We start from the raw sequence: 25,821 nt of genomic DNA, 5'->3' as shown, positions 1-25,821 counted from the left end.
GAAGTAATGAAAAACAAATTCAGATTTTTGAGATCAATCAAGGAGGTCGGAGAGCTCATAATCCATGCCATCAATCTTATCATCCTTTGAGTCATCTTCATTGACTTGATGAACCAGGTTAGCCTCATGATTATCTTTCCCATACCTCTGGTGGAGCTCAGCAAGATATTTGGGAGTACGGCAGTTCTTGATCCAATGATTAGTCATTCCGCATCTTGAGCAAGGAGTTGGTCTAGATGAACTGCCTCTTTGGGTCGGTTTGTTGATACCACGATCCTTACCCCGACCAAAACTGAGGTTAGGTCGGTTATCTTGGTTCGGTCTACCGCGTCCTCTGTCGCGCAGTCCATGTCCATTTCCACGTCCACGTCCACGATCTGAGGATCTGTTACGTTGGACGAAGTTGGACTCTTTTCTGGTTCCTTCTGGCAATGGGGCTGATCCTGGAGGCCGCATGGCACTGTTCCTCAACAGAAGCTGATTGTTCTTCTCAGCAAGCAGTAAGCAAGATATCAAATCCTCATAGGTGCTATGATTCATGGCACGGTATTGTTGTTGGAGAACAACATTGGGAGTGCCAAAAGTAGAGAATGTTTTCTCTAGCATATCCTTATCAGTGACCTCCTCGCCACATAGTTTTATGAGTGCAACTATCCGAAAGAGTTCGGAATTGAATTCTTCGACGGATTTGAAATCTTCGAACCGTAGGTTCTTCCAGTCGAACTTGGCTTGGGGCAGTATGACCGTTTTCTGATGGTCATATCGCTTTTTCAGTGCCACCCAAAGTTCGAGTGGATCCTCAAGAGTGAGGTATTGTTGCTTGAGAGACTCAGCGAGGTGATGGCGGATAATAAATATCGCCGAGTACCGTTCTGTTTGAGTCGCGGTGTTGGGATCTTTGATGCATTCACCCAGACTTTTTGAGTTGAGGTAGATCTTGGTGTCAAGGGCCCATTTGAGGTAGTTATCTCCGGAGACAGTGAGTGCCTCATATTCGACCTTCTGAATGTTTGACATCTGAAACATATAATAATTTATGTTAAATAATCAATAGTATGAGACTATGATCATTGAAATAAGGGATTTAAGGTATTCTTGGGAAAACTTTCCATTTCAGGAAACTTCCTATTTTAGGAAACTTGCTATATAAGGAAACTCTAAAATCGAACCTTAGGGTTTATAACCTAGCCGGTTTACTAGGGTTTCCAAATTTAGCTCTAATAGATAAACATTGGTTTTTTTTTTTTTTTTTTTTTTTTTAAAGGGTTTAGGGTTTAGGGTTTAGGCAATCTAGAGATTGATTTTGGAAACTAATTTGAAATTAACCGATTAAGCTTAAACCGATCGGATTGATCGATTAAACAACAAAACCGGTTAAATTAGATTTAATTTTGGAAACCGGTTATTAGGGTTATTAATCGGTTAAGGGATTAAACTAAATGGATTTGCTAGGTTTCGTAAACTAATAAAATAATACTTAAGTTCGTAAAAGAACAAACACCATATATTAATTTATTCCTATCATGCCGTATAACTAAGTTCTCACCCAAACAATTAACTTAATCAATGAATCCATAAATATGACCATGAAAGTAAGAAAGCGTATGATTTATCTAGAAGAGTACAAAATTATAAGTCATGTGCTGGTCATGCAAAATTTGGCCTCAAAATTTTGATGCAGGATTCATATAATATACTGAAATTGACGTGTATGGTTCACAAGAAAAAGACAGACATGGTTTCATGCACTAGGATCTACGACTACCTATAGCAAGCTGTTTACTAAAAACTAGTATAGATTCGTCGATTAATTAGCATGTGATATATCAAAAACAATTCTGTAAAAGTAATTACTATTCAAGACGTCCATATAAACAGTGCAAGACATCAATATATAATTTAACAATAATTTGTTTTAACAACAACATAAAGTGTAAACAGATTTGTGAGCAAACCTTGAATAGATCTAAAGATATTCTTTGCAAAATTCATATTTAGAACAAAATATAGTTGTGCATATATTTCTATTCCTTTAAAACATGTTGGGTGATTTACGAAAACAACAAGATATATACAATTTTACCTTAACAATTAAACATGACCACAAATTCATAAATAATATAACAATTGAGCAAAGCAGTCGTGACTTATTAAACGTACACAAAACACAAGCATGAACAATAAAATAATATAGCATATAAGGATGCATTAGTTTTTAGCAAGCGGCGATTGATCATGTGAAAATGAAAATAATATTATAAAACCGATCCGTATTTATAATATTCTCTCAAACAGGTTTGCATATATATGTATATGTAAAATACGAGATGCTCGCTTATGATGCGTGTGAATTATGAGGTTACTAACCTTGTTGATTAACGAGAGAGAAAAGGAGAAGATTGGAGAGATCTGATGTTGGAGGGACAAAGGAAAAAACTCAGTTGATTAGAGTTTCGTGCTGATAACGTATTAAGGGAAAAACTCAGCTCTTATTATTTCCACAAGCAGTGTATATATACATTACATAACTAATACATCAGAAACCCTAATGGGCCATGAGACATTAACCTGATGGTTAATGGGCCGGTTACTAGAAGTCCATTTATTTATAACAAAAAGAACTATAATTACCGAAGGGAAATCATGTAGGTGATAGTATAGATAAGAACAGTACGGACAAGTAAAATGCGGAGAATTCACTGCAAGATGAAAAAAATATTTTTAAAAATATCAATAGAGTAATAATTAGACATTTAATCATCTTCTTTTGATGTTCAAAAAAAAAAATCATCTTCTTTTAAAAAAATCGGCCGCTTAGCCTCCTAAGTCGATTGTAGGCTTGTAGCTAGTTATATAATAAACATCACATATCTTAACTAGATTTAGAGTGTTATATAAAATTTTCGAAGTGAAAAAAAATAAATATGATTTTAGTTCGATCGTAAGTAGGGTAGGCATTGAGAAACATCGAATTACTTTGAAGAAGATATACGGCCAAGATGGTCGTCAATGATTATTGGTTTTTATGTTTTCTGTTAATCATATATATATAACACCTTCATATGTCTTATCTCTGAACCATTTTTATAAACATTATATTATAAATATTTCTTACGAGTTATTTTTGGTAATAGCTTAGGAAATCAATAAGAGATTATATTAACCCTTGTTACACAAAAAGAAAGAGATTATATTAATTTAAAAGTTTCATACACCTGTTGAATTCGTGTGAAGACTTATGATACTAACTTAATACCAATTTATATCAGAATCTTCTGTAATATATATATATATATATATATATAATATATATATAAGATTTAAGAGAAAATTAGTTTACGTAATTGAATGCATTTACCTATGATAAATTAAACAGTTCATATATATATTCATTCAATTAATTTTAAATTTTACTTATACTATATATATAAAGATCATGTATCTAAACACTTTTAACTAAAATTAATTCAAAATCTCGTCTCACCAAATACATTATGATTGATTGATTTCATTTCAGTGTATAATTTTTTATTTGCATCACTTTTAGTTAAGTATGTATAATAAGTAAAATTAAGACTGGACTGGTACCAATTTAATTATTATTACTTTTCTAATAACTCCTCTTTACGTCAAAAAATAAATAATCACTCTTCTTTTTTATTCCCCCTAAACCTATAATTTTTTTTTCAAAGTTTCTGATGGAATTCTAGTGATAATATATAGGTTATATGACATCACATAAGTCAGAGCAGAGGTTACTGATCAATATGTCTTTTCTCTCGTTAGATAAAACTTCTATGGACTAACTGTTGATCTGGTATTGCGTACACTATGATTCTCGCATAATTTCTGATGTACATTAGAGTTTGAAATTTTTCTCAAGCATGAGATGATGGTTCTAGATGTAAAGAGAAAAATATTAGTTATGGAACTTAAATTTCAACAAAATTGTTGCCAAAAAAGTATTATATAAACGGTGAAGACTGTGCATATCAATTAATATACAATAAAATCACAATCATGCCAATTAACATATGATAAAATCACAATCATGCCAATTAACATATGATAAAATCACAATCATGCATGCCCAACACACAAAAAAAAAAAAAGGAAGTGCAGCTTAACATACGTGATCTCTCACGTTAGGTAGCTCACGAATAACGAACCAAAAAGGTCCAAAACCCTCTTCACCATATAACATTCGAACCCTCCTCGACTCTATATAAATAAAACCCCTAACTCTAAATAGATTTAACAGAAAAAACAACCTCAGTATCAAAATCATATATCTCATAATACATAAAAGATAAAGAAGAAGAAGATGGCAGCATCGTCCAGCTCTTCCAAGTCTTCATTGGCGACGATCATGAAGGTGGCGGTGATGGTGGTGCTGGTTTTGGTGGTGACGGTGGATGGACAGAGCTGCAATGTGCACTTGGGTGGGCTTAACGTGTGTGGTGAGTTTGTGGTTCCTGGAGCTGACAAGACAAACCCTAGTGCCGAGTGTTGCAATGCCCTTGAGGCAGTTCCAAGCGAATGCCTTTGCAACACGCTTCGCATTGCATCTAGGCTTCCCACTCGCTGCAACATCCCTACTCTTTCATGCAGCTGATGATATATGGACGTTATATCTATGTAAGAACACACCATAACGTTTTAAAACATTATTTGCTTTATCCATGTATAATAATAATGTATCTAACCAGCTTATACTATGCTATCTATTGTATTTTCTAATGACAGGAGAAGCATGGAGGGAGATCAAGAAGAAGTGATATCTAAGAATAAAAACTCGGTGTTGAGTTGTTGTGTTTTCTTTTTTTTTTGGTTCTCTTAGTCACTCAAAAACCAATGGGTTTCGAATAAAAAATTGAATAATATATTAATATTGAAGTGACATTATAAATTATTCGAGTGGTTGAACTCAAACGTTTCATGAATGAAATTCTTTGGGCAGGCTTTTAGTCTAGGAAGTTTCAAACCAACAAAATAACAAATAAAAAAAATGGTGGTAACATGAACATAAAGTAAATTTACAAAAGAAAAAGGAAAATGATGAGATAGTTTGGTTTGGGGCATCAAACGTGACACATTGAGAGCAAATTTTATCCTACTAATTTCTTGCAAAACTGTGGCTACTAATTTTACAAAGTTTGGAATCTTTATTTTAGATTATTACACTTGCATACATTTTTGAGAAGCAGTGCTGTTAAAATCTTTGAAGAGAAGGTGTTTAGATAATGTGATTTAGTTGTACTCAAATGTATATTTGATTGACTAAACGAGCTTTTTTTGTTTGCGGTATAGACAGTCGACAAACAAAGTGCACTTTTTTTTACAATACTAAAATATCATTATGGTTTTATCCAACTCTTTTATTCAAAATTCGAATCTACTTCGCCCCATATCAGAATTCGGAAAAATTCAGTCAAAAACATAACTGAAGAAAACAAAAATCAAACAAACTGTGTTGTATGGAATCTAGGTGAGGTTTGCATTTTGTAATCTCAAATTGTCTCCTAAGAACTTTCTTTAAATGCCAAAAACATCAAATGACCATAACACCCCTAGCAGTCTACCTGAACAACAATATTAACAACAATATTAACGCGTGTGGCTTGAACCGATCGGCGGACTTCACGAACTCGGGCCACGCGCTCCTCAGCCTCTGTCTTATAAAGTACTTCAAATTGGCATTTGATAATTTCAGAGTCAATTCAAGAAAGACTTTCCATCGGTTTCACAGTTTTACACAAATTTTTGTTTTTATATTTTATGATGTTAGGGTAAACCATAGGTTAAAAACATTTTAAATTGGTGCAGAGTCAAATTAGATCTTTTAGGCTTTTTAGCGCAAGGCTTTTTGAAAAAGTTGCCGTTTTTTATTTTCTTCTTTCCTTTCTTCTATTTTGTCAAAATCTTGAGGGAAAATGACAAAAGAAGAAAGTAGAAACCCATTTGGTCAAAATCGAAGCTTTTTTTTTTTTTGTTTTTTGGTCCGAGATTAGGGTTTCATTTTTTTGTTTTTTTCCGCATTCTGAAAGATCCTTCGAAGAAATTGCATTAAAAGGTCAAAGGTAAAACCTGAACTTTTGGGTGAAAATCTTCTAGACAAAGAGAGAGAAAAGCAGAGTTTCGAACCAAAAAAGAGACAATTCATATGATATAACACTGGAGACTTCTTTCTCTCTCTCTTTTGCTGATCTCATTCTTACGACAAACAAAACTTTTCTCAGTCTGGTCATCAGAAAATCTTCTAGGTATTGATTGAATTTGAAAGGTCTGGAACTTGATGAAAATGCAAAGTAAACACTGAGAAAAGCTTTTTGAATAGTAAAAACAGTGACTATACAAATATGTCGAGTCTTGCAGTATGTTCTTTTCTCCATTGGTGGCTTTGTCTTTCTTTTTATTCCTACTCTATCAATTAGATTATTGGCTGGTAATTATTGCAGAAAGCGAGAATGAATGGTGATGATGTTGATCTGTCTAGAGGAGAGTTAAATCAAAGTTTTCCGGCGAGGTTTAAAGATGATGATGAGTTCGAGAGTGATAGCTTTGATGCAATGTCTGGTGATGATGATAAACATGAACAACGCCCCAAGAAGAAGAAGAAGACAAAGTACCATAGACACACTTCTTACCAGATTCAAGAGCTCGAATCGTAAGGAGTCTCTGTTTTATCAAAAAATCATCAAAATGTTGTCGGTTGCATATTGACTCTAAAGGCTGTGTTTCTTTTGCTATTTTCTGATTGTAGTTTCTTCAAAGTTTGTCCGCATCCTACTGAGAAGCAAAGGCGTGAACTTGGAAGCAAACTTGCTTTGGAGAGTAAGCAAATCAAGTTTTGGTTTCAGAACCGAAGAACACAAATGAAGGTACTTATCGAGTTTCTGAAAAGTTGTGATTTTTATGGAAAGAAAAAAGATCTGTTTTTAATGGAAAAGTTATGATTTTTATTGTAACCAGACGCAAATAGAGCGGCATGAGAATGTAATTCTCAGACAAGAGAACCAAAAACTGCGGGTCGAAATCGGTATCCTCAAAGAAGCAATGAGAAGTCCTGTATGCAACAACTGTGGTGGATCAGTTATACCTGGTGAGGTTTCATATGAGCAGCAGCAACTCAGGATTGAGAACGCTAAGCTCAAGCATGAGCTCGAAAAGCTTATTGCTTTAGGAAACAGATTCGTTGGCGGTTCTGTTTCACTCGAGCAGCCTTCAAATGTTGGGATTGAGACACAGCATTTGCCTTTAGGACGAGGTACTATGATGTGTGAGAGCTCAACGTTTATGGGTCTTGCCATGGAGGCTATGGATGAGTTGATGAAGTTAGCGGAATTGGGCAATCCTTTATGGATAAAATGTTCAAAGAAGGAGAAAGAGACCATGAATCATGACGAGTATCGAAGCATTTTCTCGGCTAGTAGTAAACATCTCGGTTTTGTAGCTGAAGGTTCAAGAGAAACTGGTTTAGTTCTCATCGATAGTTTGGCTCTAGTGGAGACTCTTATGGACACGGTATGAGAAACTTGTCTGTAGACTCTAATGAACCGGATTTTTATCAATGCACATACATTTACTAGTATTCTAGTAAACATGATCTCTTGCTTTTGGGTTTTTATAGAACCGGTGGGCAGAAATGTTTGAGTGTATTGTAGCTGTTGCATCAACTGTTGAAGTGATATCCAATGGTAACAGTGAATCAAGAAACGGCTCTCTTCAATTGGTATGTTCCTCAAGAACCATAGAGTTTATATTTTTGATTACATTGGTGATTCATGTTTCCTTTTTGTTGCTCAAGACAATAAAGTTTATATCTTTGATTACATTGGTGATTCATGTTTCTTTTGGTTGGGACAGATGGAAGCAGAGTTTCAAGTGATGTCTCCATTAGTTCCAATACGACAATTCAAGTTTCTTAGATATTGTAAGCAACATGGAGATGGTTTATGGGCTATCGTCGATGTTTCTTTCGATAAATACAGAGAAGGTGAAAACTTGAAGAGTTATGGTGGCTTTAAGAGGCTTCCTTCAGGCTGTATCATACAAGACATAGGCAATGGTTTCTCCAAGGTAACTTCTTAAACATTTTTCTTAGTGTGAAAATTTGGTGTCTTGGATCTGCGTGAGATTTTGTTGAATTGTTTATAGCCAAGAAGTTCGGTTAGTAATATCAAATGAGTCGACAAATTAGCCTGAGAACCTGAAGCTTTTCTGATATATCTTATCATAAAACTCAAAAAGATTCCTATTTTCTATTGTTTATAAATTATTAACTCAAATCAAAGGCTTCATTTTTCAAGGCAAAGCTTGCTTCTTGTCTGGGCTAGTTCTCTGCTATATATTATTTATACAAAGTATCTTGTTTTGATCACTTAAAAACTTGGGATGTTGTTCCTTGAAAATTAAGTGAATCTGCTTAAGTAACATTACTTACAAATGGGTTACTTTGTTACTAGTTACTACAATTGGTTTAACACATAGAAGCTTCAACAGGTAACGTGGATAGAACATTCAGAGTTTGAAGAAATCCACACACTTTATCAACCGTTGCTCAGTTCCTCCGTTGGGCTAGGCGCAACCAAGTGGCTTGCGACTCTACAGAGACGATGTGAAAGCTACACGACCCTTTTGTCTTCTCAAGATCACACAGGTCTTTCTCTTTCTCTCTCTCTGCTTTTTACATCTTGAATTGTTTGAGATTTAAAAGAGAGAATCATTCAAGAAATATTTTCTTTGATGTTTTCTGATAGGTTTGTCACTTGCTGGCACCAAGAGTATACTAACACTGGCACAGCGTATGAAGCGCAACTTCTACTCAGGCATAACTGCATCCTCCATTCACAAATGGGAAAAGCTTCTCGCTGAGAACGTAGGACAAGGAACGAGGATACTGACCCGGAAGAGCCTTGAGCCGTCTGGTGTTGTCCTGAGTGCTGCAACGTCTATGTGGTTACCAGTGACTCAGCAGAGACTGTTTGAGTTTCTCTGTGATGGTAAATGCAGAAACCAGTGGGACATTTTATCTAATGGTGCTTCAATGGAGACCATGCTTCTCGTCCCAAAAGGGCATCAAGAAGGAAGATGCGTCTCTCTTCTTCGTCCTGCTGTGAGTTTATCATCTATCGTGAATGTGCATAAATCTCTGCTCTTGATTACTGATTAGACCAACTCCAATTTGCAGGGGAAAGATCAAAATGAGAGCAGTATGCTTATCTTGCAAGAGACATGGAACGATGCTTCTGGTGCGCTGGTTGTTTACGCGCCTGTCGATGTCCCGTCTATGAACGTTGTAATGAGCGGTGGAGATTCAGCTAATGTGCCGCTTCTTCCATCTGGGTTCTCGATATTGCCTGATGGTTCATCGTCATCGTCTGGTCAGGTCGATAGCAATGGAGGCTTGGTGAATCATGAAAGCAAAGGTTGTCTCCTGACCCTAGGATTTCAGATCCTTGTGAACAGCCTACCGACTTCAAAACTCAACGTGGAATCTGTTGAAACTGTTAACAACCTCATGGCTTGCACCATTCACAAGATCAGAGCTGCACTTCATATACATGCTTAGCTAAATTTCTAAAGACCTGTTCTTGTTTTCTCTTTTCGAAATATTTTGTGAGAGTGTAGGAGACAGTAGAAAGATTTGTATAACAAACAAACAAATGGACGAAAGTCTACATTTTGCAAAACAGATTTTGTTGTTGTTGTGTTTCTGAAAAATTTCCTCTAATACATTAAGAAAACAAAAGATTCAGACTTTCTCAAGAGACATATAAGACACCACGACGATAGAAGACAAGACTCGCCGAAGCAAAACCCGACCAAACAAAGACAACCCACCAAGACATCAACAAACCCACTTGTCTAACGAAATCGCTGCAAGGCAAAGAACCACATACCAGCTGGGATACAGCAAAAGAGCTCAGGTCGATCTGAGACAAGCCGAGGAAGAGCAACACAAGCACCGACGGCGCCAAGAACTGCAAAGCAACGAGGCATAAGAAGTGGTTGTGAAGGAACATCTTCGCCCTGCTAAAATCCAAATCAGGAGTTTTGCTTCCATGTAATCTCTGGTACCACGAGAGCACAGCTTCGTTCAAAAACATCTGGAGGTTAGGACGAACCGCAATGGCTTGTAGTAAACCCGAAACCAACAAGCACAGAACACGAAACTTTGCGAAATCAATACTTGACATGCCTACATTACCAACCAACCCAATGTGGCTACCATTACTACTACTACTACTAGTTCCAGCATCTTGACTTCTCTTCACTAGAATCTCTGCCAATGGATGGATCCAAAGCAACGACGTGAAAACCGATACGATGTAATTCGCGTATAGAATCATTCTACCAAACCATCCACAAGATATGATGGACAGATTACTCCTAATCTGATCAGTACCAACCCAAAACGACCTCGCGCTTCTCCCTGCAGGCATGTAAAGGAAACCAGCGATGCAAGCCATTGAGGAAGATATGAGTATGCAGCAGAACGCATCAACGGAACCCAATTGGAAATCGAATCCCTTTGGGAAAACCCCAGCACAGATTATAATCCCGAAGACAAACCCTAAAGCCCCAAAGATCAAGCTTAGTCTTTTCTCGGATTTCTTCGAAGCAGATCCTTCGATCGAGATCTTAGCCAAAGCGACGAAGACCTTACACAACGCGATGAATCCCAGAACAACCGGGAAAATCAACCCGTTACCGAGAACGCCATGGCTATCATCTACAGGGAAGTAATTGTGAAGAAGGAAGCACGAAACAGCTAAGAACGATAAAACGAAGAGGTTATTGTACTCTTTGAAATACATCCGAGATCTGAGGTGGTCTTCATCGAGCTTAATCCGGAAGATCTGGGCATTGCTTTCGTCGAATTCGGATTTATTATCCTTGGATCTATTCCTCCTCCTGACTTCACCATTGGGCTTTGGATCGTCGACGCTAGACGGACGTCGAATCGCGGCTCTGACTCCACTTCCGGCGTTGTTCTGGCCGAGATTCTCCGGTTGGATGTAGGTACAGAGGCCGTAGAGGAAGATGATCGGGATTCTGATAAATGAGAGGATTAGGATTAAGAAGAGAGATAACAGGGCTTGAAGTATGAGATTCCTATACGTTCCAAGAAGCTCGAGCATTGTCTCTTGCTCTCTCTTCTTCCACTTTGTAGTTTACTCTGTTCCTCGAGTCTATGGTGGAAGCAAATGTAAAAACAGGCACAGAGTCTAATTTGTTGCTTTCGAGAGTTCGAATCCTACTTTAAACTGGTAAAGACCCGATGGGCTTTTAAATGGGCCCAATATAAAACAGCAGGCATTTCTACAACGGAATGCCAAAACGGCACGTGTTCAGAGGATACAAACTTAAAGAGCAAGCATGTCTATACAACACGTGGCCATAGGACCCCTAACTAAAAAACAGCAGGCATTTCTCAACCGGAATTTCGAACAACGCGACGTGCTACTCGAGATTGGTGTGACGAGAACGTATGGACTCAGGTGACTCACCCAAAACCTCTCCAAGCTTGTACACAACCATCTCGAACAACACAAACAAGGCTCCTTCGTATACACTTCCCATCGGCAACAACCGTCTCTCTCCCTTCTCCGCCGCATCTCCGCCGTCGCTCGCCATGGTCTGCGCAGGGATATAGCAAACAGCCGTCGCGTGTTTCACACAGGAACCAGTCTCCGGCTGCGCCGTGAGGAGGAGAACCTTAGCGCCGGACGATCTAGCGACGGAGCAAATCGCATCGACGGTGGAGAATCCTCCGGGACCGGCTGAGGCGATGAGGAGATCGGAGGAAGAGATCGGAGGTGTTGTCATGTCGGAGACTAAGTGAGAGGAGAGACCGAGGTGGAAGAGACGCATCGCAAAGGCTTTGAGCATGAGGCCTTCGCGGCCGACGCCGTGGAGAAAGACACGGGAGTTTCGGCGGGAGACTCCGGCGAGTTCCGTCACGAGGAGGTCTAACGGTGGTGGATATGGAGAGGTTGGGTTAGAGAAGACGGAGGAGATTTGGTTGCAGATTTGGGAGGATAATTTCGACATTTCCTGGCTTTGCTCGTTCGTCATTGATGCGTATCAGATCAAATTTGACTGCCTATGATCTACATTTGTGCAATTTGAACCACATTTATAGTTTTATACAGAGTTGCACAAAAACGACAACGTATAGAGAAAGTAGTTTTTCTTTTTCTTTTTTCCTTTAATTTACTGCAGAACATAAAATTTCATCGAAAGAAAACAACAAATTCATACAGAAATGAACAATCAAAAACACAAAACAAGACGAAAACGATAAAATTTTGACGAACATTGAAGAACAAAAAAGATTTTAAGCAATTGCGTTAAAATGCTACAAAAACAATAACATAATTTCAGAATCTTGATGATTTCTCTTCTTCTTCTTTTTTTCTTTTTCAAAGGTTTAGATTAGTATAAAACAAAGATTAATTGATAGAAAGCTCTGTAAAACCTGGACAAGAGTACACATTTGACTGAACAACACAGAGGTTCATATCAACTCGAGGATGAAGATGACTTGCCCGATTTTGTTGTCGCTGCTGCATCTAACTCTTTGTTAATGCCTTTAGTGTGTCGTGAAGTTGTTGCCTCTGACTTACTACCTTTTGCAACATCGTCTTCTTCCTCTTCTTCTTCATAAAACGACCCTGAGGATCTCAGTTCCTTCACCTTCCGAAACTCATCGTAATGTACTCTTCTGTGTTCATTGAAACGTGCATTTTTCCCACCTCCGGAGTCTGTGTTTCGCACAAAAACAGGAACATATGGAGATGATCTTAACAAAAGAACCTAAACATGACAATTAATATTTGTTTTGGTTTAAAGGAAGACCTTCATCATCTTGATCCATTGGATCTGCTTCATCCTCGGACGAGCTCCAGCCACCAGAAGCAGAGCCCTGGCTAATATTTCTACTGGATGAAGGTGCTTCATCATTCAGAGCATTCCTCAGTTCTTCCTCACGTTGCATATCATCAACGCATTCGTCAAACGCTCCTCTTCTAGGAGACAGAGAACCTGGTATAATCAAACAGGAGATACGTATTTATTTTGCACGGAATTAGAAAAGATCAGAAGTACTTCAGGGTAATCTTACATCTAAAATGACAGATTTTAAGATCAACCAACCAATAGCAGGTACAAGGTTGACCCCGACAAGTGTAGTTATTGCCAGACTTCCTAGATGAATACAACTATTTAAATCTATTTCACTAACGCTTGCTTAAGGTCTGACATGCATTCTACTTCTTTATATATGTCATAACCATATATATGTATGCTCAAATGTGTAACATAAGATCTGTGCATATACAACCATAAAGCAAAGAAAGAGAAATAGACAAACCATCATCATCAAGCATCGGATGGTACGGTGTCTTTGGTTCAGTAATCTTCTGCCTGACAGGTTTGTTGGATTCAATTTCCACAATATTAGCTTCATCCCATTGTACACGCCCCCTGCCACCAAAATGAACATCTTTAATATTGCAAACGAGACACTAATTTTCAGCAGCCTGATAGAAACAATCCCATGAGACACTAAACTACATTAAACAAAGGTCATCTCTCTTACAGAAGAGGTCAATATCTGAGCCTTAAACTAAAGAGTATAAAGTTCCCAAAGTCTTACTGTTAACAATTCTTCTGGAAATATGAAAATCCATGAACATTAACAATATAGACTTCCCTCTTCCATTTCCTTTTCAATGGGGTAGTAGAGAAAGATCTGTTTTAAGCTTCCATCAAGTACCGCCACAGAAGGCTTAGAATTTCATATCTATGAATGTTCATCTCTCCACAAAATTAACATAGCCCATTGGCTCTGGAATTGTTCTTATTTAAACACATGCAAGGTACCGTTCTGATGCAGCAAAAGCATGCTCAACTCTAAAAGATGAAATTATAGACCGCAAGCGAAATAAAATTCGGAGGGGGAGAAACATACTTCATGTTCAGCTGCTTGTATTCTATATCCGGCTAATCCAGCAAAAACAATCCAATCTGCTAACTTTATAAAGAAATATACGCAATGGTGTAAGGGACAACTCAAATCATAAACTTTTATGAAAAAATGAAGCAGTTCACTACACTAAATTTAAGACCTTGAATCACAAAAGAGATTATCGAGCCGAATATCGGAATCTAGTACATCATTTACATGGTGAAGGAAAAGAATGAAAACAAAGTAGCAGTCATCAAATCATCCAAAACCAAAAACCAATATCTCTGTTAGGATCATTGACTGAGAAATTTCATAAACAGATCAGAATCTCTTCCAGGATCATTCTGCTGTACTATCCGAAAAACCAGAAGCGAACATCTTTTAACTTATCAAATATTACTGAGCTAGTCGTTTCAATCAAAATGGTTCAACGAAGCTGATCAGGAAAGCCTACAAGCTTATCACGTTCCTGAATCCTCCGCCCAAAATCGAAAAATTCAAAATTTCCAGGAAACCGCAACGAGAACATTGTAGGAAACCCTAACCCATATCTGGTTCTACAAAGACCGAATTCAAAAATAAACGAGAGATTAATAATGCGAAGCTATCCATCGAGCATCAAAAATTAAGAACTAAGACGAAACAATAACAAACAAATAAAATTTCGCTTACCTCTTTGGATCGGTCATCTTCAACCTCCAGCAATTTTTTTCTCGATCGCAAAATTATAAGACTGGTCTATTGGGAATCTCGAATTTACCCTCCAACGAGACACACGATTAGATACAGTACCCAATAAAGAGATGGCAAAGAAGAGCCGTCCGTTTGTTTGACTTTAACTATGACAGGCTTTAGATCTCGCCGCGTGTAATATTACACACCCGTCGATTTTCGTCTTGGTAGACACGTGGCGGGATCGAACGCCTGGCTGAAGACCGAGAAAGGGTAGTTTTGGAAATTAGCTTTCGAGGATGAAGAAGACGATCAAATCGAAGACCAACACAGTTGAGTGCAAAACGAGAGAGGGATTAAGTTCGATCCTTTCTTTGTCCTTGTCGAGATCTTCAGACTTGTAAGGATCTTCGAATCTTATTTTGTTCGTTTACAATGAATAAAGATTCCTTTTTGCTGATTTTATTCGATTTCGAGAGCTTTGTATTGATCTAGTTCTTCCCTCACTAGGCTATTTTGATCTTCATCATGTTGTGAAATCCGAATGGGTTCTTTTATCGATTAGACATTTCGAGATCTACTCTTTTTGGGAACTGTAATGTTGGAAATTTGCACTGTGATCTAGCCTTTCGAGATTGAAACTTGTTTCGAATTGTGTTGTTTTGGTAGTTTGATGTCTCTTGCTACTTTGGTTTCGGAACAGAGTTAGAAATCTGAGAGATATGTTATTGCATTGTGGGTTTTGTGAAATTCTGAATTTTGATCCGGGGAATTCTTTGGATTTCCAAATTACTTGTTGATTCTTCTGTTAAGCTTGCTGAGATTATGATAAGGAAGCAAAGTTATGTTCTCACTCTCTAGGACGTTTGATAATGATGCTGATGATTTAGTTCCACTCTTATTTCGGTTCTGTGAAAGCTAAGAGAAGATCAAAGTAATTAAACAAAGCCCAAAGAAGGAGGAAGTGATGTTTTCTCTTATGCATGGATTGTGGAGTTACATGTTCAGCAAGACAGAGTTCCATGTGCTCATTCTTGGTATAGACAAAGCTGGGAAGACGGTACTGTTTCTATCTGTTTCCGTTTTGTAACTTCAGCCTCGCATTCTGAATCTTCTGTTATCCAAAAGTTGAAGAATAGTGTTGAAGATTCATCTCTAATGTAATTGCTCTCATATTTGGATGGTTTAGACATTTTTGGAGAAGTTGAAGACGATATACTCTGTCTCAGAAGGTCTTCCACATGATCGAATTGTTCCTACCGTGGGGCTAAATATCGGTCGTATTGAACTCGCCAATGCTAAAATTGTGTTTTGGGACCTGGGAGGTCAGGTAAGATTGAAATGTTTTCCCTTTCAATTATCCAGTTACCTAAATTAGAATTGATATATGTTTTGAATAAGTTGCTATAATCATGCGTATGTTGAATAAGTTTAGTTGTTGTAATAATGAGTGTGTTGAATAAGTTGCTAGCTTGCTATAGTCATGAGTTTGAATAAGTTTAAGTTGTTGTAGTAGAGTGTGTTGAATAAGTTGTTAACTTGCTATAGTCATGAGTTTGAATAAGTTTAAGTTGTTGTAGTGGAGTGTGTTGAATAAGTTGTAGAATATCTTATGGAAATAGAATTGTTTTGTACTTATGTTTGGGCATATAAATGGATGTCTCTTCGTTTTACCTAATGTTGTGTTCCCACTTAATCATATTCATCCTAGTCTTTTATACTACCTAAGAGCATATGCTTTTTAGATGATATGATCTCTTTTGATCTCTTCCCCTCCCTAAATTTACACTCTTCTTTCGGAAGCTTATGTGTTTTGAGCCTTTCTTTTAATAAATATTGTAAAGAAGGGTTAGTCTTATTGATCAAATAAGAAAAATGAGAGTAAGCAACGAGAAGGACAGGCTATAGATCATCTTCAAGAGATTCCTATGACTCATCTTGGCATTTGACAAGCTTATTGTAAGAGTGTAAGGGATCTCTTGAAGATGATCTATAGCATGTTCTTCTTGTTGTATACTATCATTTTTTTTATTCACAAACCCTGAAAAAGGATTAGTCTTTCCATTAAATAACTGTGCCTTTTTCTCCCTTATTGCAGCCTGGTTTGCGTTCGATTTGGGAGAAGTATTATGAAGAAGCACATGCATTGGTATATTTGATCGACGCAGCTTGCCCATCCCGCTTCGAAGATTCAAAATCTGCTCTAGGTAAGTCTGCGCACTCAAGTTCACTCCAAACATTATCATTATGAAGCTAAATCCAAATTATAAATTGCCTTCACCAGAAAAAGCCCTGCGGCATGAGGATTTGCAAGGAGCCCCTCTTTTGATACTGGCAAACAAGCAAGTAGGAAACTGCATTGCCTCTCGTTTGATTATCTTAGATTCTCCAAAGATATGTTTTTGCTGATAAGTTTTTGAAATTGGAAAACGATGATGAGCAGGATCTCCCAAATGCTGTATCGGCTGAGGAACTGGACCGATACCTAGATCTAAAGAAACTAGACGAGAGGGTGTACATGTTTGAAGCAGTTTCCGGATATGATGGGTAAGTAAAAATCCAACTTTAGCTACGCATATGAATATCTTGTAGACCAATGGAGACGTTTTAAAGCAAAGGAACTTTTTTAAATGTTTTGTTTAGCAGACGAGGAATCAAAGAAAGTATAGAGTGGCTGGTCGGAGTCATGGAAAGAAGCAAAAGAACCGACACGTTGAAAGCCCGTGCAGGATATGCTCCTGTGCCAACTTCCTAGACATGAAAGGGACTCACAAACTCGATTCTCAAACCAACTGTTTTCACTGGGATACATTTGTAGATAAAAACAGAGCAGAAACTTGCATTGTTTTGGGTTTAGCATCAAATCACATGATGAGTATAGGACTAGTAATCTCCTTATTGTTGCCTATTAAATCCTTACTAATGTTATGATTCAATTGAGATTTGAACTCATGATTGCATCTCCAAACAATGATGTAATCAAATTTTCTTGAATCTAAAAACTCATTGGAAATAAACAAACAGAGACACTACAAAGTCTTCTCTTTTCTGTATCTTACAAACCAGGAAACAAGCAGAAGCCTAATTTGTTCCTGAAACAAAGAAAGTGAATGATTTATCTGACCAAATTCAAAGCTAAAAATTTTCAAAAAGCAATCAAGATCAAAATTTTGTTACCGGAAATGAGAGGCTTAGGCCTGGTCTTAAACAAGATCTTCGATCGTATAATCCCGACAACTTCTAGCTCCGTTTCTTTCACTGACGAATCATCCGTACACTTCTGAATCTTCTTCAAAACCAGTAATGGCTTCTTCAGAGTCACCTTCGAGCCCACGAGTTCATGGTAACCCACCGTGAACGTGTAATTTTCCTGCGAAATCATCGGTTGAGATCCTTAAATCTCCGGCGATTACAGAAAAGAAGGCGAATTTGAATTTAAAGAAGACAAAAACCTGGGAGGAATCGGAGTGGCAGAGACGACCGATCTCGAGATTCTGAACAGAGCCTTGGAACGAAGACTGAGTCTCGACGACTCCTTGGAGCTCAACGATCGTCCACTCGCTACACTCATCTTCTCCGCATCCACATTTTACTCGAATCTCCATCTTCTTCTTCTTCTTCTCTCGTCTTCTTCGATACTTTATTAATTTTTATGTATTTATATAAGTTTTTTTGGCGGAAACCACGAATTCGTTCGCGGGCTTTTTTCAGGTGAGATGACGTCACCATCAACTGGGTCTCCGAAATAACAATTAATCTCAGTTTCTGTTCCAAATTTGAGTAACCTCATAAAGTCAAAAAGCTATCTTTGAGAGAAAACAAGATTGTGGTCGCAAGGTGTTTGATAAAATGCCTGGCCGAACCATTTTTTCATGGACTACCAGAACCGTTTATGGTGTTTGTCTCCAATTCCCAATGCCAACCAGAACCGTTGTCTCATGGACTGCAATGCTCACTGCTTAGATGAGATGTTTCAGCTTTTGAGAAGAATTTAGGTTGATAATGTCAAAGCCTAATGAGTTTACACAGTAGTTAGTTATGTTGCAAGCCTCTACTCAGCTAAGAAGCTTGTCTATGGGAATGGGTTCATGACTATGCTCACATGGAACCGCTCTGATCGATATGTATAGCAAATGTGGAAGCTTGTAGGACGCAAGGAAAGTCTTTTTGAGGCAAATGCAGAGTAAGAGTTTAGCCACTTGGGAGTACATAGTTGTGAAGAAGGAAGCTTTGTCTCTGTTTAACAGATGGAAGAAGCAGGCATAGAACCAGATGACATCACTTTTTGTCGGTGTGTTGTCTCTGTTTGAGGTACTTTGTACGCATGATCCAAGTTTACAGTATCACACGTATTCAAGAACACAATGCATGTATGATCCCAACTGTTGGAGCAAGCCCGGGAAGTGGATAGATAAAGTTTCGAACTTTGGTTGATTTTATGGATTCTGATCCAAACATCATTACTTCATTTGAAGTTGAAAGGCACGAAATCTGGAGCCAGCATCACATTATGTTGTCCAAGTGGGATACAGGCTGATTTTGAAGGTTTCAGTGTTTCTTGACATATAACTTTTTTCCTCTAATCAACAGATTCATATGTAATATTTGTAACTATACAAGAAAAAGCTCCTCCAAAAGTAGTGTAATGCCATGTTAATTGTAATATGATTTCGGAGACAGGCAATGTTTGAACGTAATGCATACAAAGAGAGTAGATGCAATCAGAAACAGAGGTTTTATTTGGAAAATTTATAGATGAAACTAAGATACTACATAAATTCAGAATTTTGGTTTTGGCTATGTTTGATCTGAGCAACAACAATCTCAGCTTGAGTTTTAGCCAAAAGAATTTCGGTTTTCTGAATTTCAGTTTGTAGTAAAGAAATAATCCCAACACATCCATAAACAGGATCTTCTACTCTGCATTTTGCTTCAAAGCACAAAGATTCCACTGCTTCAGCTCTTGTCTGAACAGGAAGTTGCTGTCAAAAGATCACCAAAATCCACCATAAATATATCATACAGTAAAGTTATTTAGTTTGGAATTTAGAATAGATACGAAAAAAAGAGATTTTATTATATACCTGAAGCATTTTAGAAACGTTTCCAGCACCATAGATTCTGTGGATATATGCAAATTTTTCAGGATCGTTTGGAGGGAAATAAGGTGCGAAAATGCAATCTTTCGGACATCTTCTTCTCAGATATTTGCAAGCAGCACATCTTTTAGGATTCATCACAGATTTTCTAGAGAAAGGAAAAAAGATAGATACAAAAAGATTGTGAAAATCCTGAACAAAGGATTTGGCTATTTGTATTCTATTGTGTTTCCTTTTCTTTTCCAATAATCAAACGGCTACTTTCAGTTTATGAAATTTTGACGACATTTACATAAGGTAAGCTTATTAATGTTGATTCTCATTGTGACTAATTAGAATATTACCGTTAGTTTAAAATTTTGTTAAAGAAAATATTGATATTGCTTATTTCTCATATGTATAACCAGTTTGTTTCAAAAACACTTAAGAGACCACATGATGTAATCAAGTAGAAACTTTCAAAAAGGAAGATAATACGATGACAGTAAAAGTAAAAACAAACAGTTCTTTTCTTTCTTTCTTCCTCAACTTCAAATCCTTCTTAAGACCGTAAACCAAAATTTTCCCACTTAATCTGATTCTTCATAAACTTCATCGTCCATAACTCATACCTATTGATATCCAGATTCTCCCACACTATCCAGAGCTTCAACAACACCCATTTCTAGAGCCTTTAAAGTATCATCATCTACATCAAGTTTGGGTAATCTCATAAAGTCAAAAAGCTATCTTTGAGAGAAAACCTAGAAGCATCCATTGTTACAAGATCAAGGGTGGTTAAAAGAGTTGATGAGTTACCAGGTTCTGTCGATACACAAACTAATACACATGTATTTAGAGAACATGGCCTAACGCATGGATTGTTAACATTACAACCCATGGTGTTATCAAAATGCCCCTAAGAGAAAGAAAACATCTCTAGTCCTTGGAGAAAGTTTGTGGAAACCTTGGATCCTCAAATTTCCCCAGAGTCTTCTTCTTCATGTTACTACTACACTGTTGAACCAAATAATCACAGCTGCTTTGCCTACCTTCCTGTTCTTGCCTTGCTGTTGCTGTAACTGTCATCTCCTCGGACTTAATTTTCGTACCTGGCTCATCTAACCCGATCGGGATTGCGCCTGTCAGTGTTTTTATAGCAAAGTCGATACACGGGTCTTTCCAGATATCATCCATACACGGTGATTCACTAGAAACTCCCGGTTTTTCAGAGCCAGTAGTGTGCGTCTCTGGAGAAAAGGCGACTCCTTTCTGCTTTGCGTGACTGTTATTTTGATCAGAAGAGACTGCTGCAGTGTTTGGAAGATGCAGAGATTCTCCGGTCAGTGTTTTGATAGCAAAGGCTATGCAAGGATCTTTCCAAAGATCCGCAAGAGTCGAGTCAAACGTTGAGGTGAAGCTGTTTGTATTCCTCTCCATCACTTCTGAGCTTGCGCCTCTAACAACAGACGATTGAATGTCGTTGCTTACTATATTTTTCCTCAAAGCCGAGATCTCAGTTGCTTTCGGACTGGTAACTTTATTAGCCTTTGGACTCGGCCGCCCCACTCTTTTGCCTGCTACTGTCTTCTCACGCTTTGTTGCTGAAGTTTGGCGAGACAATGGTGACACTGGCGACTTTTCTTCCTTCTGCATGTAACCGTCAAGATGAAAAACTGGATTCAGTTCAGCCTCGGATATCACCAGTGGCGTCTTCATTTTCTTCTTGTCTCCAGAGCCATTCTTGCCTACTGGTTTCCAGATCTTTTCTACCTGCTCTTCCGTTTCTGCTCTCAGACAATCGTTGCTTGTAACAGCAGCATTTGGTTTTGGAGAAGATTCTTGTTCATTATAGCTTTTGGCTACTTCCTCATTGAGGGGTATATCCATCTTTTTCAATCCACCGGTAGCAACAGGACTCACAGGTTGCTTGCACTTTTCAGATGTTACATCATCAGGAGGTACTACTCGTTGAGCTTTGGTTCTTGTCTTAAGTTCAGGCGTCGGTTCAAGCTCAATACCAGCTAATCGTTTTGATGCTCTTCGGGCAACACTAACAGTTAACTCATTCTTCTTCACTATAGCTATACTCCTTGTGATCCGTTTTTCAGTAGAATCTTGTACCTCTTCCATTTTCATATCAGATTTCTTCTCTGGACTTTGTGAACTTGCACTCCTCAGTCTTGATCTTACACTATCTACACATACGGACAACATCGATATTTTGGCATACGCAACTCCTCTTTTGTTATTTTAAGACAGTATTCGAATGGAAGATTAAGTTTAGTATCTACTTACCTTCTTCTGATTTTGCATTTGATGTAGATAGGTTTTTTCTTTTGAAATCTTCGTCTTCCTCATTCTTACTTGCTTTAGCTTGGCTCCTAGTAACCCGTTTCGGTATGGACTGAATTTCGATAGGATCTTTCGTCTCTTCCTTCTTCTCCAGATCCTCAAGAACTTGTGAGGTTACAATGCTCAATTCAGAGTTCATTTTCCCTGCAAATATCAAATGTTGATATGTGAACTTCACTCACTGCATAGATAAGATCATACACTATCAAAATCAGAACTGTACTTACAATTCTCGGAATGTTCATCAGAAGACGATGAGTTTCTTCGTTTACTACTTCTTACAGAAATATTTCTGTTCTTCTCCTTTTCCAATAAATCATCTGCAGACTCCAGAAGAAGCTAAAATCGAAAGAAGAAAACCACTCAGCTATAGATTCCATTTAACTAACAATAACAAAAAAAAAGAGAAAGTAACTCACGACGTTCTTTCCATTTCCGGAGGAATCATCTTCGAAATCGCTTTCCTTCAGTTTACGTGCATAATTTCCAAGATCACCAGTCTCAGCATACCGTGATGCGTCTTTGAAGGATTGAAAGATATACTCACTTTTAGGGTCAATGAAGAACTGCAACCAAACAAAAAAAAAAGAGGCATTTCCAAGAATCAAATAAGAGATGAATCTAGGAGAAAATGTCAAAAGACACAAAAAGGCTGAAAAAGTGTTGAGGGTACAAACTGGATCTCTTCTACTTTTACGGCCTGGTCTGTTTGATATTACAAGCTTCTTGATCCATCCTTCAGGTAAGCCTTCAGCTGTAGATTTCTCAACTATAACCTGTATCACTTAAAACATAGAGACTTTTTATAAACGTCCAAATCTGAGGGATCTCAAAGAGCAAAATAACAATGTTTCCAAACATATAGACAAAAGAAAACTCTCATATATTCTGTGCTTATGAACTTTCCAAGAACAATCTGATACCAGACCTTTCACAATATAATTACGATTCTTCTCAAACTTCTACATTTTTTTCTTCAAGATGGTGTGAAAGGTAACTTTATGAACAGAACTCATTTTCAAAAAAATCTATTACTCTAACCACCTCGCCATAGTAAGTGAGAATCTACGTCCTTTTCACAAAAACCAAACAGAGAGACAAATCTTCACAAACTCAAGATGGCTGTGGAAATTAGCATCTCCGATCAAAACCCAAAGTAAATAGATCTTTTCTTTCAAAGCCACATAACTACAAGTACAACCAACGGTTAAAGTGTAGCTTCATAACAATGCTTTGATCAAATTACATCAATGGTATGGATTTTTATCCACAATGCAAGACGGAAATCCCTGTAAAGCCCATTTTTCAAACACTAAGACTCATACACTAAACCTCATTCTCTTCTAATGTAGTCTCTCATCTCTCCTTAAAGCTAAGCATTGCATGCAGGAGAATGTCATTAAAATGACACAAAAGATTTCACCTTTTTCCAGAAATTAGCGTAAGAGAGAGAGAATCAACGAATTTGGCACTTCAATAAAGGATACTACAATTTTTCACAAAAGAGCTAAAAACAAAATCATTCACTAACCAGAACCAAACATGCAAAATACAATCCAGAGAGATCTATGACAAAAAAAAAATAAAAAATAGGGTTTATATAACTCATAATCACCTTATCCTTTCTCCCATTTTTCCTTACTCTGATTTCCACTTTCCTATCAGCCAATAAACCATCAGAGATCCCTTCTCCGTCCATTTCTTCTCGCCTGAAAACTCAACTCCGGTCACCGGTAAACCCACTTTCCTCTCTCTTCCCCCTCACACACACACACTCTCTCTCTCTCTCTCTTGATTCACCAACACAACCCAGAATGGATTCTCAACTCAAAACGCCAAAACCCATCACGAATCAACCGGGAAAGCAACACTCAGCGTCGTCCGATTCGGATTTAAGAAGAAGAAAAAAGGAACCTTTTTTATTTTGTCTGATTGTGATTTGTGTCCTGTCTCCTCCACTGAGCTCAATAACAAATTAAGTTTAGTTAGGAAGAAAGGAAAGGGTTAACACGTGTTTGTAGTGGAGCTTCCATGGAGATTCCCGAATTGCAAGGCTCCACGAAACTCAGTCCACCACCAGCACGCGAGTCTTCTGGACCAACGGCGACTATTTTTTTTCTCTCTTCAATTGCTAAATAGCTCAAAGAGAATCCATTTTTTTCTCATGATACAGTTATTCCTTCTTTTTTTTTTACTTTGGTCAGAAATGAATAACATTATATTTTATATAAATAAATAGAAAAATTTGCTAAAGTTTTGGATTTTTTTCCTTTCTTTTTGGATTTTTTCCTTTCTTTTTGGATTTTTTCTTTTCTTTTCTTTGTTTGGTTAATTTAAGTTTGCAGATCTAGTGATGCTGGTGTTTTTTGGAACCATTATAAGACTTTATTACCATTTGACCAAAACAGTTGTTACTTTTATTTATAGAACTATTTAATATTGAGACTATTAGGATTGAAACTAGATTTTACATAAGGAAATCTATACAAACATATACAATCAAAATTTCTGAAAAAAATATATTCAAAATAAACAGTAAAAACAATAGTAAATTTTGATTGTATATTGTTTATTTAAATTTCAGGTTTATGAAAAAAAATATTTAAACTTAAATGTGATCATAAAATTTGTTTATATATGTTCTTACTGCCATAAAATGTTTTCTTCTTTTATCCATAGAACATCTCCTCGCTAATTAAACATAATTTAGTATTTCAGTTAATTGTCTCAAAACAAATGTCAACTGTGTTTTTTGAAATGATGTTTAGAAAAGTTTTTTTGAGTATTTAGATACAAAACTTTCAAGAGTATTACCATTAGATACCAATTAATAACATGGAAATTAATTTATTCCAAAAAACACTATTTACACCTAATATAATTGAAATTTCTCATTGATTTTCTACGTCTACAAACATTTCAACTAAATTTTATCTCTCATCATGTAGGATCAAAATCTGAAAACTTGTCAGTTAAAAGACATTTTTCTCTCTTACATACAGAACTCTTTTATTCTTTTCTTTTTTTCAAAATAATCAGATGAAATAATTAACGATAACACAGTCGCATTACATCGTTAACTATACTCGTTAATTAAATTAACGTTTTATATTATTATTTTATTTAATATTAATTTTCAAATTAATTGTATGTTATCAAATATAAGTTATCGACACAAAATAAAGTTAACAATAGATTATGGGATTTGGATTTATGGTAAGTGTATTAGAGTTTACTATTTAGAATTTAGGTTTTAGGTTTAAGTGGTTAAGGTTTAGTACTTTAGTATTTACGGTCTAGGGTTTAGGATTTATGATTTTATTATTTATGGTTTAGGATTTAGGATTTAAATAAGAAGATTAATATTAGGTTTAGGGTTTAGGATTTAGTGTATTTTTTTCTTACTCAAATAAAAATAAAGTGTGGTGAGAAACAAAAATTATCCGTTAGTGAATTGTTATTCGAAAAAAATCTATGTTATCAGCATAGGATAAAGTTAACATTAGTTTTTATATGTAGTTATCAGATATATATATATATATATATATATATATTACAAGTTAGCAACAATGGTAATATTATCTGGATTGTTATGTCGTTTACCGATGTCTAACGTTATTATCTGCTACACAATACTTAGATACACTAAATCTTATGTTAGGTTGTAGAGTTATTATCCATATTATATCTGTGTAGAACTAACTTGCATTTAATATTCATGTCGGCTAATTCTTATTTTTT

The 25,821-nt window shown here is 36.8% G+C and overlaps 10 protein-coding genes across 14 annotated transcripts; 3 read left to right on the top strand and 7 right to left on the bottom strand.

Annotated features, from left to right (window-relative positions):
- Positions 1-33: 33 nt before the first annotated feature.
- LOC112086518 lies at positions 34-1,017 on the bottom strand. The gene has a single exon (XM_024155479.1). The coding sequence runs from the start codon at positions 1,015-1,017 to the stop codon at positions 34-36; it is 984 nt and encodes a 327-aa protein (XP_024011247.1).
- A 3,246-nt stretch (positions 1,018-4,263) lies between these two features.
- Positions 4,264-4,615, top strand: LOC18018852 (protein 108). The gene has a single exon (XM_024156875.1). The coding sequence runs from the start codon at positions 4,325-4,327 to the stop codon at positions 4,613-4,615; it is 291 nt and encodes a 96-aa protein (XP_024012643.1). The 5' UTR covers positions 4,264-4,324.
- Positions 4,616-6,467: 1,852 nt separating this feature from the next.
- On the top strand, positions 6,468-9,603 carry LOC18018851 (homeobox-leucine zipper protein HDG7). The gene is made up of 8 exons (XM_006401794.2): positions 6,468-6,667; positions 6,764-6,881; positions 6,973-7,524; positions 7,631-7,732; positions 7,867-8,079; positions 8,503-8,659; positions 8,760-9,115; positions 9,191-9,603. Exons 1-8 carry the CDS (start codon positions 6,468-6,470, stop codon positions 9,569-9,571), a joined length of 2,079 nt encoding a protein of 692 aa, XP_006401857.1. The 3' UTR covers positions 9,572-9,603.
- Positions 9,604-9,632: 29 nt separating this feature from the next.
- On the bottom strand, positions 9,633-11,177 carry LOC18018850. The gene has a single exon (XM_006401793.2). It carries the CDS (start codon positions 11,142-11,144, stop codon positions 9,765-9,767), a length of 1,380 nt encoding a protein of 459 aa, XP_006401856.1. The 5' UTR covers positions 11,145-11,177; the 3' UTR covers positions 9,633-9,764.
- Positions 11,178-11,274: 97 nt separating this feature from the next.
- LOC18018849 (3-hexulose-6-phosphate isomerase) lies at positions 11,275-12,267 on the bottom strand. The gene has a single exon (XM_006401792.2). The coding sequence runs from the start codon at positions 12,079-12,081 to the stop codon at positions 11,467-11,469; it is 615 nt and encodes a 204-aa protein (XP_006401855.1). The 5' UTR covers positions 12,082-12,267; the 3' UTR covers positions 11,275-11,466.
- Positions 12,268-12,327: 60 nt separating this feature from the next.
- LOC18018847 (protein phosphatase inhibitor 2) lies at positions 12,328-14,732 on the bottom strand. Of its 4 annotated transcripts, XM_024155716.1 has the most exons (6): positions 14,648-14,696; positions 14,430-14,532; positions 13,979-14,041; positions 13,379-13,491; positions 12,865-13,050; positions 12,328-12,770 (listed from the first exon to the last, which is right to left on the bottom strand). In XM_024155716.1, exons 3-6 carry the CDS (start codon positions 13,981-13,983, stop codon positions 12,529-12,531), a joined length of 546 nt encoding a protein of 181 aa, XP_024011484.1. In that variant the 5' UTR covers positions 13,984-14,041; positions 14,430-14,532; positions 14,648-14,696; the 3' UTR covers positions 12,328-12,528. The 4 variants fall into 4 exon arrangements, with proteins under 4 accessions (XP_024011484.1, XP_006401852.1, XP_024011485.1 ...); XM_006401789.2 differs by lacking the exon at positions 14,430-14,532 and having other exon boundaries at positions 14,648-14,732; XM_024155717.1 differs by lacking the exon at positions 14,430-14,532 and having other exon boundaries at positions 13,979-14,034; positions 14,648-14,666.
- A 181-nt stretch (positions 14,733-14,913) lies between these two features.
- Positions 14,914-17,664, top strand: LOC18018848 (ADP-ribosylation factor-related protein 1). 2 transcript variants are annotated; one of them, XM_006401787.2, is made up of 7 exons: positions 14,914-15,047; positions 15,566-15,707; positions 15,837-15,977; positions 16,746-16,854; positions 16,932-16,993; positions 17,091-17,194; positions 17,294-17,664. In XM_006401787.2, the coding sequence occupies exons 2-7, from the start codon at positions 15,615-15,617 to the stop codon at positions 17,400-17,402; spliced, it is 618 nt and encodes a 205-aa protein (XP_006401850.1). In that variant the 5' UTR covers positions 14,914-15,047; positions 15,566-15,614; the 3' UTR covers positions 17,403-17,664. The 2 variants fall into 2 exon arrangements, with proteins under 2 accessions (XP_006401850.1, XP_024011159.1); XM_024155391.1 differs by having other exon boundaries at positions 17,291-17,664.
- Positions 17,613-19,177, bottom strand: LOC18018846 (chromosome transmission fidelity protein 8 homolog). Its single transcript, XM_006401788.2, has 3 exons — positions 18,100-19,177; positions 17,825-18,017; positions 17,613-17,739 (listed from the first exon to the last, which is right to left on the bottom strand). Exons 1-3 carry the CDS (start codon positions 18,250-18,252, stop codon positions 17,729-17,731), a joined length of 357 nt encoding a protein of 118 aa, XP_006401851.1. The 5' UTR covers positions 18,253-19,177; the 3' UTR covers positions 17,613-17,728.
- Positions 19,178-19,416: 239 nt separating this feature from the next.
- On the bottom strand, positions 19,417-19,884 carry LOC18018845 (LOB domain-containing protein 24). Its single transcript, XM_006401786.1, has 2 exons — positions 19,732-19,884; positions 19,417-19,629 (listed from the first exon to the last, which is right to left on the bottom strand). Exons 1-2 carry the CDS (start codon positions 19,882-19,884, stop codon positions 19,417-19,419), a joined length of 366 nt encoding a protein of 121 aa, XP_006401849.1.
- A 592-nt stretch (positions 19,885-20,476) lies between these two features.
- Positions 20,477-24,207, bottom strand: LOC18018844 (methyl-CpG-binding domain-containing protein 13). Its single transcript, XM_006401785.2, has 6 exons — positions 23,696-24,207; positions 22,758-22,856; positions 22,500-22,646; positions 22,308-22,419; positions 22,024-22,224; positions 20,477-21,923 (listed from the first exon to the last, which is right to left on the bottom strand). Exons 1-6 carry the CDS (start codon positions 23,777-23,779, stop codon positions 20,665-20,667), a joined length of 1,902 nt encoding a protein of 633 aa, XP_006401848.1. The 5' UTR covers positions 23,780-24,207; the 3' UTR covers positions 20,477-20,664.
- Positions 24,208-25,821: the final 1,614 nt, after the last annotated feature.

Source organism: Eutrema salsugineum, unplaced genomic scaffold (genome assembly GCF_000478725.1).
Source record: "Eutrema salsugineum unplaced genomic scaffold, Eutsalg1_0 scaffold_2, whole genome shotgun sequence".
NCBI classification, from domain to species: Eukaryota; Viridiplantae; Streptophyta; class Magnoliopsida; order Brassicales; family Brassicaceae; genus Eutrema; species Eutrema salsugineum.
Note: the sequence above shows the minus strand (reverse complement) of the source record. Positions and strands in the feature narration are given on the sequence as shown.

Coding starts and splice junctions, on each gene's coding strand:
- LOC112086518 (XM_024155479.1), bottom strand. CDS start 1,017: ATGTCAAACATTCAGAAGGTCGAATATGAGGCACTCACTGTCTCCGGA.
- LOC18018852 (XM_024156875.1), top strand. CDS start 4,325: ATGGCAGCATCGTCCAGCTCTTCCAAGTCTTCATTGGCGACGATCATG.
- LOC18018851 (XM_006401794.2), top strand. CDS start 6,468: ATGAATGGTGATGATGTTGATCTGTCTAGAGGAGAGTTAAATCAAAGT. Junction 7,733..7,866: donor GAAACGGCTCTCTTCAATTG/GTATGTTCCTCA, acceptor TGGTTGGGACAG/ATGGAAGCAGAGTTTCAAGT. Junction 9,116..9,190: donor TCTCTCTTCTTCGTCCTGCT/GTGAGTTTATCA, acceptor TCCAATTTGCAG/GGGAAAGATCAAAATGAGAG.
- LOC18018850 (XM_006401793.2), bottom strand. CDS start 11,144: ATGCTCGAGCTTCTTGGAACGTATAGGAATCTCATACTTCAAGCCCTG.
- LOC18018849 (XM_006401792.2), bottom strand. CDS start 12,081: ATGACGAACGAGCAAAGCCAGGAAATGTCGAAATTATCCTCCCAAATC.
- LOC18018847 (XM_006401790.2), bottom strand. Junction 13,051..13,378: donor TCCGATGCTTGATGATGATG/GTTTGTCTATTT, acceptor TGATTATACCAG/GTTCTCTGTCTCCTAGAAGA. Junction 12,771..12,864: donor AATGGATCAAGATGATGAAG/GTCTTCCTTTAA, acceptor TGCGAAACACAG/ACTCCGGAGGTGGGAAAAAT.
- LOC18018848 (XM_024155391.1), top strand. CDS start 15,615: ATGTTTTCTCTTATGCATGGATTGTGGAGTTACATGTTCAGCAAGACA. Junction 16,855..16,931: donor AGATTCAAAATCTGCTCTAG/GTAAGTCTGCGC, acceptor TGCCTTCACCAG/AAAAAGCCCTGCGGCATGAG. Junction 16,994..17,090: donor TGATACTGGCAAACAAGCAA/GTAGGAAACTGC, acceptor GATGATGAGCAG/GATCTCCCAAATGCTGTATC.
- LOC18018846 (XM_006401788.2), bottom strand. CDS start 18,252: ATGGAGATTCGAGTAAAATGTGGATGCGGAGAAGATGAGTGTAGCGAG. Junction 18,018..18,099: donor GCCACTCCGATTCCTCCCAG/GTTTTTGTCTTC, acceptor ATGATTTCGCAG/GAAAATTACACGTTCACGGT.
- LOC18018845 (XM_006401786.1), bottom strand. CDS start 19,884: ATGAATCCTAAAAGATGTGCTGCTTGCAAATATCTGAGAAGAAGATGT. Junction 19,630..19,731: donor ACGTTTCTAAAATGCTTCAG/GTATATAATAAA, acceptor ATCTTTTGACAG/CAACTTCCTGTTCAGACAAG.
- LOC18018844 (XM_006401785.2), bottom strand. CDS start 23,779: ATGGACGGAGAAGGGATCTCTGATGGTTTATTGGCTGATAGGAAAGTG. Junction 22,647..22,757: donor GTAAAAGTAGAAGAGATCCA/GTTTGTACCCTC, acceptor GTTTGGTTGCAG/TTCTTCATTGACCCTAAAAG. Junction 22,225..22,307: donor TGATGAACATTCCGAGAATT/GTAAGTACAGTT, acceptor TGATATTTGCAG/GGAAAATGAACTCTGAATTG.